Here is an 18,296-nt window from a genome sequence, read left to right as displayed (position 1 = left end):
GGCATTTACTATTATATAAAGTTATCCCATAACGTTGTAAGTGGAAATTATAACAGCATTCATAGTTTAAAAAGCAAACATCAATCCCCCACATAATTTATTCATCTGCCTTCAGAAATAGGCTTCATGGATTTATGAAGTGATAGAGATTTCAGGAATGACTCATGTCTTCCCTTTTCACTGAATTTCTGTAAAATTCCTGAGACCTGTTTTCCCGCTGCTTGCTCCAGGGTCGCCAAGGGATGAAAGGCGACGCTGGAGAGCCAGGACTTCCAGGCCGCACAGTGAGTTGTTGGTCTTCAGGTTGCCTTTTCGTTCCCTTGTCAAGTGCTATTTGCAAGGTTGCCTTGGTAGTGCCTTGAAAGGTGAACCGAGGTTAAGCGGCTCAGCAGAAGCCTGGCCGTGTACTTCACATGATTTCCATTTCATAGCCTGGTCTTGGGCTTCACATTTGTGCTGTTAGATCTGGTATGGGCTTGTTTTTTTGTTTTTTGTTTTCTTTTCATTGAAGTGTGGTCAGTTACAGTGTGTCAATTTCTGGTGTACAGCACAATGTCCCAGTCATGCTTCTACGCACATATAGTCGTTTGTGTTATGAGGGTTTGTTGACTGAGCACCCTGCTCTGGGGCTGGCCCTGTGCTTTGTTCTGAGTTTCTGTTTGTTTTTCAGGGCTCCTTGGACTTTTTTTTTTTCACAAACATTTTGGAGAATAACATAAATTCATTTTCTTACACAGGAAATTTATTATAGTGTTTTACTTGTTTGTTTCCTTTTATGTAGGGAACCCCAGGACTACCTGGCCCACCAGGACCAATGGGACCTCCAGGAGATAGAGTAAGTTTCCTTGGGCAGGCTGTAATGATGTTGGAAATGATCTCACATTGATGCCTATTAAGACCACCCCCACCTGCCCCAAATTCAGTTCTCATAGCTGGGAATGCAGCGTTAACATATCACACGGAAGGCTGAAAATATCGAGGGACCACCCAGCACCAGATCAATCTCAAGGTCTGTGAAACAAAATAGTGGGACTTTAAATGAGTCCTTGAAATTTTAATTTTGGAAATCTATTGTTATGTCATCATACTCAGAAAAAATGAAGCCTCTAAAAGGAAATTTGGCTCGTTGGAAAGAGATTCACGAATCCTAGCAAATTGTTTTCAATCCCAAAATTTAAATCTTTGTTATGAGACATCTTTTATGTAAGTCTGAGAGTAGTCTTGGTTTCCATGGCATTTTCTGTGACATTTCTATGAAGTCTGGGGTATCTTCTGCACACCTCTAGAGCTCAAATACCGCTTGTAGGCCTCTGTGATGGGGAGAAAACTGAGATTTGGGAGGGATTTTTCTCATTTGTGGCAGCTTGCAGTTTTGCTCTTTTTTTGGTGGGGGAGGTAATTAGGCTTTTATTTTCTTTCTGACAGGGGAGGAGGTAATGAGGTTTGTTTGTTTATTTATTTATTTATTTACTTACTTAATGGAGGTACTGGGGATTGAACCCAGGACCTTGTGCATGTTAGGCATACACTCTACCACTGGGCTATACCCTTTCCCTGGAAACCCAGTTTTTTTTCTAGGACAAGTAAATGGGAAACACAGTGACCATGGCTTCTGTGCTCTATTCAATGTTATAGGAACATTTGGCTTCACAGGATACCGTGAATGCTTTAATAAGAGATTTTGAGAGTTCCTCAAAACTGAGGAATGAATGACTTCCTAGCATCTTCTCATTCAGACAGCAGTCTGAGTGTTGTCTGTATTTTGACTAATCAAGTTAAAACATACGACCAGCAGTGGGAACCGAGAGGTCAGCGCTATAATAGTTGTCACTAAACACATTGATTTGTTTACTTTGCCAACTCCAAGACACCAGGGGGCAGAGAGCTGGGTCATTCAGATGGAGCACAGATTTGCCCGGATAATACCAAATGGTGGATGATATGCCCATGAAACTTATCAGCTCCTATGCCTATTTTTGAGTTTGGGGGAGAGAGAGAGAGACGTCAAAGAGAAAACTGTATTCTCTAGGAATCCGGGACCTTGTGGTACTCATATGCATATATTCTTCTGACTCTTTTGAGACCAGCACTTTTGTTTTTTGGAATTATTATTTTACAATAAAGGACAAGAGTGAGATTGCAAAGGTGACAAGTCAGTGTATTGGGTTAGAAGACAAAACTCAAAATATCGTGATCAAGAAGCAATGCTGGGCTGCCTCACTTGCCGCTGCTCCTACTGAAGCCTCGTTGGGTCCATCACATCCACCCGGCATGGGCTGCATGCAGACTCAGTGGGTCACCCATGCACGTCCCACCATCCCATCAAGATGTTCCTTCTGAACTGGCAGTTCAGTGGTGGTTCTGAACCACCACCATGACTTCTCTGAAAAGTGAAGGAGTGGGAAGGACTGTGTGTTTTCACTCTCAAATTCTAACCTGTGAATCCAGCTCCGTAGTGAGGCCACCCTGGACTCTTGTGTTGAGGGTGAGGAGACCTCTCAGGAAATCGGTTCTCTTTTTCTGACACAGCCTTGTATGCCAACCTGCCACTTAGGTCCCTACCACTGACGGTGAAAGTAGGATGCACAGCTGATGCAACAAAAATAATTTTGGAAAGTTAGACTTTGGGTGCAGGCATCTCAGCTGAAAAAGAAAGAAAGAAAGAAAGAGAAAGAGAGAAAGAAAGAGAGAGAAAGAAAGAAAGAAAGAAAGAAAGAAAGAAAGAAAGAAAGAAAGAAAGAAAGAAAGAAAGAAAGAAAGAAAAAAAAGGAAGGAAGGAAGGAAGGAGAGAGGAAGGAAGGAGAGAGAGGGAGGGAGGCAGGGAGGAAGGAGGAAAGAAAAAGAAGAAAAAGAATGAAAATTGAACCCTGTGGTGGAAGAGAAGAGAAAGTTCAGGAGAGCAAACCCAAGGACCGTGGTAGAAGGAAGACTTGTTACCAAGACGGAGTTGGTTGGAACAGAGTGCCTGGTTGTTTTCAGCATAGATGATTTTCAAAATGAGGCACAGCTCTGGGGACTCTTAGAAAGTAGCAAAAGAGCCACATGTACAGGCAAGTAATACATGTGAAACTATGAAAACAACCGTAGGCCGTCTCAGCCTTCCTTACTTGGAGGGAGGCAGCAATAACTGGTACAGCTTTGAAAAATGGAGAAAAAAATACATCACAAAGTTCTGCAGATGGCTCAGTGGTAGCCCTTCTGAGGCCATCAGATTAAAATCCTCTTCACCCCAATTTTGGCATATGTTTCTTCTAAAAGAAAATGGTTGGTTAGACCTAAGTGTCCATCCATGGATGAATGCATAAGAAAATAAAATTTATATAGTAGAATATTATTCTGCCTTAAAAAAGAAGGAAATATTGTCATTTGCAACAACATGGATGGACCTCATACCTGGAGGACGTGCCAAGTGAAATAAGCCAAACCCAGAAAGATAAATACCGCACGATCTCATTCATGTATGGAATCTTAAAAAAGTTGAACTCATGGAAACAGAGAGGACAGTGGTGGTTGCCAGGGGCAGGGGAAGGGGGAGAAATAGAGAGATGTTGGACAAAGGGTACAAAGTTTCAGTTACACAGGATGTAAATTCTGAAAATCTAATGTACAGCATGATGACTACGGTTAATATTATATTGTGTGCTTGAAATTTCCTAGTACAGTAGATGTTAAATATTCCCACTACACAAGAAAATGATAACTATGTGAGGTGATAGATCTGTTAACTATCTTGACTGTGGTATCATTTCACTATATATATAGTATATATATATACTTATATGAATATCATGTGTACACCATAAATATATATAATTTTTATTTGTCAATTCTACTTCAATAAAGCTAGAAAAAAGGGGAAAATGGTTGATCAGGAAGTTCTTAGGATGACTGAAGGATTATTCAGAGATATGATAGTCACCTAAAAAAAAAGAAAGAGAGAAAAAGTGTCTTCTGCAGAGGTTGGAAGGAATTTAGACGGTAGAAATGCCATTCGAACTGTCCGAACAATACTGCGAGCAATTTTGCTTCTTAAGTGGCTCTCAGAAGCAATGCTGAGGTACATCAGATGAGCCTGGAGTCTGTTTTTTGTTAAGCAGGCCTAGGTCTTCCAGAAAACAGGCTGAAGTATTTCTCTCTATAAGTTTCTGGAAAAAAAAAGACTTTTTTCAGGAGAGGGGTGTGAAATATTTCTAACACAATTTTAGAGAAATAATTTAAACTTCCTCTTCTGTAAAATCAGTGGGAGTGTGGATACGCAATGCAGTTATCCAAATGTTCTTGATTTTTGCTAGAATCCAAGAATATGCATAAAATTGTCACTTATTCTCAAAGGAGACAAAAATCTCCTTTGACAGCGGAATGCAGCAGCCATAAAAAAAAAAAAAGGCCTGACTCAGAAATCCTTGGCTGGGTTTCAGAGGTCTGCTGTTAGGATGAATGCTAACTGGGCAGCAAGTGACTCATTCCAGGCAGAGGTCATTTGGCGCCGTGCGAGCCTGCGCACAGATGCCCAGCGCTCCCAGAGCAGGTCTCTCCTGCCATCCTGACCCTGATAAGGGGCTGGCCTTTCTGTAAAATGAGGAGAGATAAGCCGCAAAAAATGTTAAGTGAGGATTGTGGACTTCGGAGGAGTTGAGATCGCTTTGCCCCTTTCTTGGAGGTGAGGAGAGAAATCCCCCAGGAGTGAAGACATCAGTGGTCCTGCCCTGGCTGTCTGGTGTTGCTTAGGAAATGGAGAAGGGAGTTTTTAACCAGGTGGCTGGCCTCTCCTGCATCTTCTGTGATGTCACGTGCTTTCCTCCACAACTTAATCCTTTCGTCCTACTTAATCCTTCCTGGGCCAGTTAGTGGACATTGACTTTTCAGCAGAAAAGGCTAGTCTTCCTTTCGATTTCTTTCCACTCTTAGAAAAGCAAAAGCTAGTGTCTTCATAAAAAGAATCTGCCTTCCTTGGAGAAGACTATATTGGCTCTTAAAATGAGTTTATTTGTAACTCGATAAATGAATGAGTATAGAAATGAATTATTCAATAAAAGGCATAACTTACATGGAAAGCATTTTTGGGGGGTATATTTGTCTTTATATTGAAAAGTTACCTGCAGTTGGGTTAAGTCCTTCACCTGTCACTCTTTTCAATCTGTTTAGGGTCTTTCCTTTTCGCTTGGTCATTATTTCACTAATCCATAATCCATTTCTTCTTCACAATAGGGTTTTACTGGAAAAGATGGTGCAATGGGACCCAGGGGCCCCCCTGGGCCACCGGTAAGAATGGAATGGGTGATGCTTAAACCCCTACCCCCGCTTGCTAGGAGCAGCCCAGTAACCTGGCCTTTGAGGCACCTTCCATCTGTGCTGTAGGGCACGCTGTCAAGGGAGCTGCTTGCTTTTATTCTCCTAAGTCAAAATGGGCTAGAGAAAACAGACATGTTAAAAGAGAGTCTGTTTAATCAAGTTAGGCTTGAAACATCGAAAAATATCCCAAACTAACTGGTGAGTGTCCCAGTTCCTTCCATCCCCACTGTAAGTGGTGAAGGGTTCATGACCTCTTTGGTTAATTCCTATTCTAGAATTTTAAGTGTCTGTGGCCTGTGATACTTGAATTTTAAGGACATTGATCATTCTGAGGAAGTAAATTTTACCCAAGTACGTTTTCTAGTTAAGATCTTCGGGGAAAATACCAAAGCCAATGATTTTGAAAGTGGTTTTTATACCTGTATCCAGGTGAGATCACATTAAATTGTTTGAGATGATGGATGCTCTTCATGGCTTCTGGCAAGATATGAAGACTTGAGAGCATATGTTAAGATAATTGTATGACTTATGTTTAACAGATATGTTCTCAAGTAGAGTTTAAATGGATAGTAGACTCTCATCTACGGAGCTTAAAATTTACATAACTGATGAATAAAGGATTGTTTTACAAAAATCTGATGATTCCGTTTTAAGGAAATTTTAGGCTCTAGAACATAATGTACTGAGGAGTTGATGTTACAAATATTCTACTAAGAATGTGGCTAAAATGTCTTAAAGCTGTGTTAAAAGCAACAGGGAGAAATTCTTATGGTTTGGGTGGGGTGGAGGGTGCTGATATGATAGAAGAAAATGGAAGTGTAGCGAATGTACTAAAGAAAAAGTGAATTTCTAGGCTGAGATAGAACTCCCAGGAGACGCAGGGAAACTCCACCATATGGTGCCCAGTTACTGTCTCAATTTCCTCCCCAGACAGAATTTTCACTCCTGTCTTTTGATGGATGTTCTGGTTTGGTAATAGACATGGATGAAAAAAACAGGAATTGCTTTCTGCAAATTCACTTTGTAGCCAATTTACTAGGATCCCAGTCTGTGAACTCTGAAACTGAAAATACAGTATATGTATATATGTTTCAAATGGTCTCAAAATGTATTTTAGAACTATACAGGCCATCAAGATTGAATGGGGATTTTCAAGGTTTTTTTTTTTTCTTGTTTCCCTCCATGCTATCTTTAAGTTTGATTTTACTCTTCCTTAATGTGTGATTATGGGCTAAAGGCTTTTAAGACCGGCCATGCTTGGTTAGTTTACTTTAGAGGGGACTCTTGTCTCATCATAGCCATCCCTTTCTTGGCCTGTGTGTCGTAGGGAAGCCCAGGCTCTCCGGGAGTCACAGGACCAAGTGGGAAACCAGGAAAACCGGGAGACCACGGCAGACCAGTAAGTGGGCGGCTTGCATGCTATGTCGTTGAGCCGGAGCCGTGAATGGCAAGGAGGCTGCCGGGCTGTGGCATGTCTGCGTTATCTCTGCTGCAATGTATTTGAAGCCTTTGTTGAAACTTTGCTAAACCCAGGGATTTAACTTGATACCAGTTCTAAAATTCTTCTCTCTTGAGTTATAACGTTCTGGGATGAAAACTGTGGTCATAAGCTTTCTTTAAAAGGAGAATGGGATTACGAGCCAAGATGCATACTTCTGCACTGTGTAAACACTCGGAGCTGGGTCAGCAAAATCACTCTTTTTATTTTGGAGCAGGGTGCTGCTTCAGAGGGAAAGAACACATGACGATGGTGCGTAGCACCTCCATTCTCACAAGTCAGCTCTCGGGCAGGATCCTGTCACCACGTCGTTTGCTCTTTTCTCTCCCATCGAGGATGCTAGAGCAGAAGTCCCAGAATTAAAAGGATTTATCTAATCCACTATTTCACTTTTTTATACTGTCCTGCTCCAGTTTACACCCAGTTTATTCCTTTTCATCAGATGTTTTGCTTAAAATAATAGCTGCGATGGTATTACGAGTATCTAGTCTTTTCAAACTAGCATCTCCAAAACCGAATCTGAGATGTTCCTAAAATGTCCAGAAAATTTGTAGTGACTGTTGGGCTTCTGAGTCTTCCTTACAAGCTCGTATTGAATTGTATGATTGAAGAATGAACTTATTTTAAGCAGTTTTTTTTTTCATCTGAATAAAGTTCTGATATATAAAAACTTATCTTCAAGATAATGAAGTTCAACTATTAATAATGACACATTAATCAGGGCAGTTCTGTGAACCGAACTTCTAAGTATTGTCCAAGTTGTGTAAACCCAAATTAAAAAAAAATTAATGTCAAACTAACTTCAGGTGGCATCTTAATGTGACATGGCCTGCCTTCTATGTTTATACAAAATGAAGCAAGTAGCATAAAGATGACAGGACTCCTGAGATACCTGATAATCTGTGTGCACTTTAGCCCATGAATTTTATTACTCTCTTTTCCTCAATGAATCGTGGCAGAAATTCACAAGAGCAGTTAAAAGGACATGGAACTTTTCTACCCATTCAGAATTCTATTTCTTTTTACTGTGACTGAAATAGAGTCTTACATAAGACTGTCATTGATGTAATTGATGGCTGTGGCTAGAAACTTGAAAGAAAAACTTCATTTCTTTTACTTGAAAGGTGATCTCTAGATGCTGGCAATAAAGATGATTTCTACAAATCATATATACTAGAACAATCTCAGAGTGGCAGTAAATTAAAAAAAAAACTGGGAACAATCTCAAAGTAGAAGGAAAAAAATTTCCCTGAAATTTGCAAAAGGTGCCAAACTAAATAATAATAGTTCCATAATTTCCAGTACTTTTGGCAAAGGGAGAGCCAAATTCCAGGTTTTCTTATGGCTATAATTTGGTAACATTTATTTGGACCTTTTCTAACCACTCTTTCCCCTTTATCTTCCTTATCATTCTAAGGTGGCAAGTTACTTCTCCTTTTCTTCTCTCTTCTAACTTACCTTTAGTTTCTAAACCAAAACTAGCAAATGGGAGCATAAACGTCTTAGCAGAGAGCGTGGCCAATCACATCAGCTTCTGTCATTAATTACTGCAACCAACAGTGTCTTCTTGCTAACTTATACACTTGATGTTGTATGGTGAATGTTTCCAGGAATGGCTGGTGGAATATTTTTATTCATTTACTCAACACCTATTTGCTTGATGCCTACATGTGCCAGTCAGTGTTCTGGGGTCTGGGGTTACAGACAAAGTCCTTGCCCTCATAGAGATTCTAGTTGGGGATATAGACCCAGGTCATGTAAACAGATGAGGTAGGTTCTGGAGATGATGAATGACGTGAAGAAAAAAGACAATGTAAAGGGTTAGGGGATCATTGTGGTGGTGGGAAGGCGGCTATTTCAGATCAATAGTCAGGGAGTCTGTCTGAGGAGGTGACACTGGAATGAGGAGATGGGGGGCAGGCTGTGGGAAGAGGATTCCAGGCAGTGGGACCAGTATGAACAAAGACCGAATGAGGATGGGAGTGGCATGTGCAAGGAACAGCACCCAAAGCAAGGGGAGTGAGGGGAGAGGGATAAAAGATGAGGTCAGATAGCTGGGCAGAGGCCATCAATGTAGACCATCTCCCCATGGTAAGGAATTCTTATTTTATTCTAAGGGTGATGGAAAGCCCTTGCAGCCAGAAGGGTGACATGAGCCAATCTTCCTTTTAAACAAATCAGTCTGGCTTCTCTGGGGAGAAAAGACTCTTAAGGGGCTAAATGGGAAGTAGGAAGACCGATTAGGAGGCAATTGGAGAAGTTCAGGCAAGATTCTTGGTGACTGTAAGAAGCAGTTTGGTTTGGAATATTATCTGAACATCAGATTTGTCAATGGTTTGGATATTCCTGCCATGACAGCAGCTGGCAGCCTGAAGATGTATTACTGAAAGCCAGATCTTCTTGTGCTCTAAGGAAAACTTTTTCCAAGATCCTCTCATGGACAGTGAAAAGTATGACTGAATAGGGACAAAGATTCTGTGGTTGTGTTTAGGATGTCGGACCACCATTTGGATTGAGTTGTTAATAAGGGAGGCACATGTTTCCTTTCACATGCAATGTGCAAAAAATCATTGGAAGAAGTTAGAGGTATGATTTAGTTAAGTAACTGACAAAAAGCTCCAACTAAAATGGGTTCTTACTAGAACTGAACCAAGTTTGACCTCACGGACAGTCTATAGTCACTAGCTGAATTCTCCAGCCTTGGTGATATAAAGGAAAGTATAATGGAGCAAGGGAAATTTTAAGTGTATTTCAGTCCCAGACCTAGACTGTCAATGGCAGCATAAAATGTATGCATAGCACATAGTTTCTAAATCTGTGATGATAAAATTCACATCTCAGCATTACTGTGGAGGACATGTGCTTCTGAGAAAGAGACAGGCAGAGAGAGGGGATAGATTAGATTCCTTTTCACAGATAAGCAAAATGTGACATGGCTATAAATGTGATGTGTCAGGGTGCTAATTGGTTAGAAAGCAGATTTTGCTCTCTTTCATTTTCTTGTCCATTCATGAATCATTTAAACCGTGTTTGTCAGTTTATAATATATGAAATTCCTACATTTCAGGGTCCATCTGGATTGAAAGGAGAGAAAGGTGACAGAGTACGTATTTCTTAACATTTGACTTATATTTATTTTGTGTGTCAAACATTGACGTCTGAAACTATAGAAATAATATGCTAACAATTCTCATTGATTTAATTAACTAGGGAGACATTGCATCTCAGAACATGATGCGAGCAGTTGCAAGACAAGTCTGTGAACAATTGATAAGTGGTAATTTTTTTCTTTTTAATGTAATTTTTATGTGAAATTTTTTCTGTTTTAATTAATTGCAGGAAAATGCAGAATTTGTGTCATAAAGTTTCTAAGATATGTGTTTCTATTTCATTTGATGATCCTTATTTTTGTACATTGTCCGATTGTCACTGAGATAAAATAATAACCCAAGGTAAAAATAATAGCCTGTTATCATTACATTTAGTCTGATATAAAATCGTATTTTTAAAGGGCTTTTCACTCATATGACTCAGTAAACAAAAAAACCCAAACAACCCAATCAAAAAAAGGGCAGAAGGTCTAAATAGATACTTCTCCAGTGAAGACATACAGTTGGCCAAATAGGCAAATGAAAAGATGCTCAGTATCGCTAATTATCAGAGAAATGCAAATCAAAACTACAGTGAGGTATCACTTCACACCAGTCAGAATGGCTATTATTAAAAAGTCCACAAATGATAAATCCTGGAGGGTGTGGAGAAAAGGAAACCCTCCTATACTGTTGGTGGGAATGTAATTTGGTGCAGCTATTATGGAAAACAGTATGGAGATTCCTTAAAAACTAAAAATAGAGTTACATATATTTATGTAGCAATCCTGTTCATGGGTATATACCTGGAGAAAACTAATTCAAAAAGATACATGCACTCCAGTGTTCACGGTGGCATTATTTACAATAGCCAAGACATGGAATCAACCTAAATGTCTACTGACAGATGACTGGATAAGGAAATTGTGGCATATATACACAAAATGGAAAATGAAGTAGTCATACAAAGAAAAATATAATATGATATCACATATATGTGGAATCTAAAAAAGATGATACAAATGAACTTATTTACAAAACAGAAACATACTCACAGACATAGGAAACAAATTTATGGTTACCAAAGGGGAAAGGTGGGTAGAGGGACAAATTAGCAGTTTGGAATTAGCAGATACAAACTACTATATATAAAATAAGTAAACAATAAGGTCCTACTGTATAGCACAGGGAGCTACATTTAATATCTTACAATAACCTATAATGAAAAAGAATATATGTATTATTATTTTTTATTATATTAATATTATTATTATATATATTTTATATATATATAAAATTGAATCATTATGCTATACACCGGAAGCTAACACAACATTGTAAATCAACTCTACTCCAGTAAAAAAATGTAATAAATAAAAGGGCTTTTCAGTTTCTCTGTTAGGATTTTTAGTGATCTTCTAATTATCATTGCCTCAGGCACACACACAAAAATGCTATAGTTTACTAATTTAAAAAAGGTCCTCTTTAGAGTGACATCATCTGGCAAACCTCTGGGCTCTAAATCAGAACCACGTTAAACGTTCATGACTCTTTCATGTTTATAGTGATGCTGATGGCTTACTGGTCAGTGTTCTGTGGAAACTTGTTTATCAGGGGTCCTTCTGTCTGGGATGACTGGAGTCTTTTATTGTATGTTTAGGGTTCTAATTAGATTATTTCCTGGAGTGGGGAGGATGAGAAATGGATTTCACTAGACACTAAGAGAAAACAGTTTCATCCTCTCACCCCTCCCTGATATTGGGTTTCTTACTAATAGGTCTTATTTCTCCCGCAGGTCAGATGAACAGATTCAATCAGATGCTGAATCAGATTCCAAATGATTACCACTCCAATCGCAACCAGCCGGGTCCGCCTGGTCCCCCAGGGCCCCCCGGCAGTGCGGGAGCCAGAGGAGAACCAGGACCTGGGGGGCGACCAGGCTTCCCAGGCACACCTGGGATGCAGGGACCCCCGGGTGAACGAGGTAGGCATTGCCAGCTACCACCTAGGGATAAAGGAAGGAATTTGCAAGTGTAGGAGCTGGGTCAGGTTTGAAAACATGTGGAAGATTGAACTTGGCAAATGACATTGGTCTTGTTTGGACGGCCCCAGAAGAACGGTGTGTCCATGGACCTGTCTTTCTTTTCAGGCAGCTGCAGGCCAGAGAGATCCATATCTTAGAAAATGGGAAGATTTTGTCAGGAGATCTCAGTAAAGATAATGCTATTTTCTGATTGTTAATGAGAAAAACTATCTTGGCAAACTAAATCAGGCACTAAAATCTTATTAATTGTTTTGACTGGCAAGCTTTGGACAGCAACTGAATGTCCTTAAGCAGCCCTATAACTCTAGATCCAAATTCTTTTGGTCCCTTTATTCAGGGCCTGGCACTGGTTGTATGTGTTTATTTGGCTTTAATTTCATGGGAGATACATGTAATTGAAGGAAAAGAAGAAAAATAGGATTCTCTGATTCCAGATGTTTCAGGATTCTGGGTACTCACTTTTGTCAAAGTAGTGGTTAACATCCTGGGGAAAACTTAGGTATTTCTGTACTTCTGATGGTTTCGATGCTGTACTGATAGGGTTACTAGAGATTAGAGGTTAGAGGTACCTTTAAGATGTTTTCAGTGAGTTGTAACTATTTTTTCAAGATTTCTGTTCTTCATTACTGTTTCTAAAATAATATATTAGACATGTTTGTTTTCTTCAAATAATTTTCCCCCTGACTTGTAGCCAGATTTGTTTCTTGGCTATGAAACTGGAATTACACAAATGTCTAGAAAGAATTTGGCTTAAAGAATGGACTTCTGTGAAAAATTTGGTTTTGCTTTCACTAAGGGAAATGAGTTACTTGAAACAAGTATTATCAGTTCAGATGAAAACTACATGTTTCCAGGTAATTTTCCCTCTGGACTTTCTCCTTTTGTTCTTCCTTAGGTTTGCCAGGAGAGAAAGGCGAAAGGGGTATCGGATCTCCAGGACCCCGAGGGCTGCCCGGCCCCCCAGGTAGGTTTGCTAGTATATCAAGTAAATGAACGGTATAACTGCTGAGACAGCACACAACCCCCAAGAGAGACACAGACTCATCCCATTAGCTTCGGGCATCACAGGATATATTTTAGCAAAAAACTCCAAAAACATTTCAGTGCGTTCTATTTAAGCATTTATTATCACTTCAATATCTAAGTGACACAGAGGGTTGCTGTTTTCTTTTTATGGAATTCCTATTTGTTTAGTTTGGTCTCATAGCCTTTAAGGATGGTGTCATTTCCTGCTTCTTCTAGTATTCTTCAAGATGTTGCTAGCAGACTGAGAAAATACATTCTCATTAAAAATCCCGTCGTATTGCAAGATTTCATTCACAAGTTCTTTATTGATGTTTTGGAAAGAAGTGATAGTTGTTTCCTTTACTAGATTGAAAATGAATTTTTTCTTCTTTAAAAGGTCCATGAGACCCTTGCAGCCAAGGTCAGCCCTGGAGGTTAAATCTTTACATTTATGGTAACCCTGAGTATGTACCACTTGGTCCAGAAATAACATTGCTTCATGTTGTCTGGATCAGGTACTCCTGGGTCTTCCTGCCTGTCTGCTGTAGCTAACATAGCCATTTCCTGCAGGTAATCTTATTTCTGTGAGAGTGGGAGCAAACTGGAGAACTCATGGATATCTTCAGTTTGGCTCGATTCTTGCTGAATCAGTTTTCATTGAAATAAAATCATGAGTGTAGTTGGATTTTTGGCTTGAATCACTGGTAAGAAAGTTCCACACTTTGGTTCATATTGGTGATTTTTTGAAGGAAATATTTTCTTCCCATACACTAGTGAATCATCTAGTCTTGAGGTAGTGGAGGTGCCAAAGTATTGTTGATTGCCTCAGGAGATGTATTGAACAAGAAGGGAAATGTTTGTTTTAAACCCACAATAGGTCCACAAGGAGAATCCAGAACAGGTTCACCAGGGTCCACAGGTTCGAGAGGTCCTCCAGGACCCCCTGGTCGTCCCGGAAACTCAGGTATCCGAGGTCCCCCAGGTCCTCCTGGATACTGTGACTCGTCCCAGTGTGCCAGCATCCCATACAATGGACAAGGCTATCCAGGTATGTTGTTGCCACCGTAAGAACCCGAATTCACCTGCATTGAAGAACCTTAATGGAAATGAGGTTCCCTAGGAATGAAGGAAAGTGGATTTGAGGATTTCTGGAAGATAGCAACTCTTTCAGTTGTGTGTTTTGATTATGTAGTAATATTCTCTCTCAAAGAGAATTAATGTTAATTTTATAACATGATTTCACTGTTAGGAGTTGAATAATTATTTTCTCTTCCTTTCTATATTTCTGCATTTACCAAATCCCATCATAAACCTCTCTTTATTTCTCTTGGGAGTTCAAAGAATGCTACCAATTAACTTTTTTTTTTAATCTAAAGATTGGGAACAGGGATATGTTGAATATAACTGTAGAATGCCAAGAATTTATATATATATATATATATAAATTGTTTTGAGAATCGAATGTGTAGGCAAACCATTTGATAATATAGTGCAGACAACTGAAAATAATTCACTATCTCACATTGTCCATGGAATTAATGTTGATAAACTCTGGGACTTAATTCTTCTAGAGTTGGTCATCAGATTCTAGTATTTGACAATTATAGGAGGCAGAAGTCTCTTAGGCCTGATATGGGGAATGTGAGGACAGAGGAGATCTGCTGATCTGAAAATAAAAAAGTCATGCTGTGGGCAGCAGTCAGCGGTGACCTTTTCATCAGCACACTCTCAAGCATCTTGCAAGTTTAAAAAATGATACTGCTGTTTGATATGGTTGGCTACTAGCAAGTAGTGCATGAGTAGTTGAATATCTAAATATCTATATATCTATATATTTATGTGCATACTTACATATGACCAAAAGTAATAATAAATCTTAAATTTCTTATGCAATCCATTCAAAAAATTACAATTTAATTCTTTATAAAATAAATTTAAATTACCTCTGCCTTATGGTACATGTGAATAACTGGAAATATATGGATATATACATATATACTTTAACCATTACATACTTAGATGGATGTGTATATGTATTTTTTTTGCATAGTAATTCAACTTTTAAAAACTATCATCTTTGACCTGTTTCAGGTTCCGGCTAACAAATTTTCTAAGTCGCCAGTGCTGCTTACAGTTTGAATTCATGAAAATCCTGTTTCTGAGATGTTTGCGCACGTGCTTATTAGGAAATGAGTCTGTATGGAAATCTCACCACAGATATGGTTAACGAACCGGGTCGACATCATAAAAGGAGGGTGGAGACTCTTTATACTAACTTGAATGAGACAAAAGCAGTGGTGTTAGTTTATAAGCCTGATGCATTTCAGTCATAATGTAGAAAAATATTATTTAAAAAAAAAGTTCAAACACACAGCCATGAGGAGCCTCAGTTGTAAAAGAGGCACATAATAAAACTACTAACCGTGGGAGATGATGCCATTTTGAGAAAAAAAAAAAACAATTAACCTGGTTAATTAAAGAGAAATATCTTATGTAAATAATAAACTAATTATGGCTTGTAAATGATTTGTATGTGATCCTGTCCACTAAAATCACTTAACAGTTCTCCAATCAGCTTCTGCATCAAGCCTGCTGCTTGCTCTCTGCCGGAATAACACCGAATAGAATCTCATCTCTTGCTTGTTAGCGATGTGTCTGATTCAGGGTGTGTGTCTTACTATTACTTCTTTTTGTACGTGTACTCTCATTTGGGTTTTGTAATTGCAATTTTCAAACCAAAGTTTGATACTCACGTTTTTCCTTCCCGTTTCGCTCTAGTCACTGGTGTGCTTCTCCCACCAGCTGTAACTCAGTCTGTGGGAGAGACAGCCACAGAAATTGTCACGTACTGTATATTACCTGGTGATAGCTGATGTTCACCTCCGGAGTTCAGTTTCTAGGAGCCAATATCACGTCCCCTCACCTCCTCATCTTTCCAAATTGTCCTTCGAACTGAGGAGTTTGAAGTCATGAACAGTTAACTTGGGAATGTGCAAAATCCCCAAGTAACTGTTCATTTGCAATTTGCAAAGCTCTCTCTGGCCCAGTTTCTGACCCTTCCCAGGTATTTGTGCCGTGATTGTATTCACTGCTGGATCTCTGAAGGTCAAAAACATGTGCCATTTCATCATTTGATCACCAAATTCTCTCTGCAAATTAAAGTAATCGGAACACTGTAATTTATCTATTCATAGTTAGGAGGTCAAGGCTGGAGTGCCATCCCCTCGGGTGATGATTTAGCTTTTGCTGTGTGTGTGCCTTCCAAATCATGCCATAACTGTAATGTTGAATCGGACAGAGCCCTACGTGCCCGAGGGCGGGGCCTACCTGCCTGAGCGCGAGCCCTTCATCGTGCCGGTGGAACCCGAGCGGACCGCGGACGAGTACGAGGACTACGGCGCCGACGAGCCTGCCAACGAGCATCCGCCCCCTGCGCGCTGGCGGCGCGCCCTGCGCCACGGCCCCCGGCAGTGAACCTGACCGCGCGCGCAGCCCGGCCAGGCTGGGGGGAGGGGCTGGGGTTCTCATTTACAGGTCAGACAGAGCAGTGGACATCTTATCTGCCCCCTTTCTTCCGGCGTTTCTTCATCCGAGAGTACCCCTTCTGACTGTAGGGAACCTTGTTTCTGCAGGAAGCCTAGCTCGCTGCACGCAGTCTGTAGAAATCTTTGCCTCTGCCCTTGAGATGCTTGCAAAATACTTTGCTCACAAAAGCTGCAGGGAGAGAACGTGCCTGGTGCCCTTAGCACAGCGGGCAGCCTCAGTGAAACTTTTAGGTTAGGCAGTAAGTCCTGGAACCCAGGACTACTGTATATTTCGAGAGGGCAGTCTGTCTTTTTCAATACTTATTTGCAATTCAGTTATAAGCAGTTCCCCTCCTAGAACCGAAAAGGAGGGGAAAGTCAACCCCATCGCAATTATTTATCTTCCTCTTCTATCTCCTGTTATACATTAGGGCATAGAATGCTCTTATACATCTTTTTAACAACCACAAACCTTAAGCCATGTAGCTGAAATAATTGTATCAACTGGATACAGTTCCATATTGCCTTAAACCTCCTTGTTTTAGACACACTAACATTTATGCCAAATTGCAGACGGTTCTGCAGAGATGGAATTGCATGTTTGTGTTGTATATTTAGTATGAACTTTTTTTTTCTCAGAACATAATGTTTCGTAGTTATCAAAAGCAGTTGGAAAATGTTTGCAAGACTATGAACATAGAATTGCTGCTTTTATATTTTAACTGCAGATTGTGAATTTCACTGCCTTATATTATTTATTTCTGAAACAAAAGAGGCATTTTTCAATAAAACTACTGAAAATTTGACATGGTGTCTTTTTTTCTTTAATGGCCTTTTCGACTGTTTGGGCGGTTGTTACAACAAACAAGTTCATATCCTTGGATACGGTTGCAAATCTTGCTAATATTATTAAATTATGCTAAATAACTTTAGATTTTTTAATGATATGGTGAAGTCATAGAAAGAGAGTAGTGAGAGCCTTCAAAAGCCCAGCAGATTCCAAAGACTTTATTAGGAATGTAGAGGATGGGTGGGTTGATGGAAAAACAGCTAGTATCCTAGGAGACCCCAAACAACCAAATAACCTTTAACCACCTACGTGATTTCATATGCATTTAATCACTTTCCTTTGCTATACTTTACCTAGTAGCATGCTTAACTGCAAAAAAGGTTAATTCCTTAATGGACATTTTTGCATTTAGTGATATTTTCTTTTTGCACTTTTACGAATACAATACCACCATTCTAAATATCAAAGAAAACAATGTCAATGTTCATTTGAAAGAACCAACATCAACTGAAGAGAGAGGTACTGATAGAAAATTTTCCACAGAACAATATATCGGAGTTAGATACTTCCTGGAGACCAAGATCAAAAGACATAGATAATAAATGATTGTATTGTTTTCAGGAGGTTTCAAGCAGATTGCTGAGTTCATAGCATTCATCTGTAATTTCTCATATGTTTAAAAGTTAGAGGAGACCGCTGAGATCATCCCAGTCCAAATCTTTGCTTCATGTGGGAAGAAACAGACTCAGCTAATCACTATCAGCACAAGATTAAGATTCGAGGTCCTGTGGTTCTAACCCGGTTCTAACCGACCACTCCCTCTCCCTTCCTGGAAACACTTACTCTTTGGGCAGGCGCTTTCAAACCTCAGAGTTCTATGAATCAAAATAGATTAATTTCTGATTCATCTGGGTTTCTGATACTTCCTGATGAAGAACCTCTGTATCAGGAGCCCGAAGATGGGTTTAGTTCCTTGTCACTGGTCCGACAGGGTCCCGAGGCCACATGAATTTGGGGCACAAAGGAATTCCATCTTCCCTCACAGGCTAGAGAT

General features: G+C 39.7%; 1 protein-coding gene across 4 annotated transcripts in view; it reads left to right on the top strand.

Moving 5' to 3' along the window:
- Positions 1-17,258, top strand: part of COL12A1 (collagen type XII alpha 1 chain) — a 113,981-nt gene extending 96,723 nt beyond the window's left edge. For 3 of the 4 annotated variants that reach the window (XM_072965509.1, XM_072965508.1, XM_072965511.1), the window contains 10 exons: positions 231-284; positions 782-835; positions 5,209-5,262; positions 6,620-6,691; positions 9,858-9,893; positions 10,001-10,067; positions 11,675-11,863; positions 12,819-12,887; positions 13,806-13,976; positions 16,227-17,258. In XM_072965509.1, the coding sequence (XP_072821610.1) occupies positions 231-284; positions 782-835; positions 5,209-5,262; positions 6,620-6,691; positions 9,858-9,893; positions 10,001-10,067; positions 11,675-11,863; positions 12,819-12,887; positions 13,806-13,976; positions 16,227-16,402 (942 nt within the window). In that variant the 3' untranslated portion in view covers positions 16,403-17,258. Of the gene's footprint in view, positions 1-230; positions 285-781; positions 836-5,208; positions 5,263-6,619; positions 6,692-9,857; positions 9,894-10,000; positions 10,068-11,674; positions 11,864-12,818; positions 12,888-13,805; positions 13,977-15,019 lie in introns of all 4 variants that reach the window. The other variant, XM_072965510.1, reaches the window with a different exon arrangement.
- The last annotated feature ends 1,038 nt before the right edge of the window (positions 17,259-18,296 follow it).

Source organism: Vicugna pacos, chromosome 8 (assembly GCF_048564905.1).
Source record: "Vicugna pacos chromosome 8, VicPac4, whole genome shotgun sequence".
Taxonomy (NCBI): domain Eukaryota; kingdom Metazoa; phylum Chordata; class Mammalia; order Artiodactyla; family Camelidae; genus Vicugna; species Vicugna pacos.
Note: the sequence above shows the minus strand (reverse complement) of the source record. Positions and strands in the feature narration are given on the sequence as shown.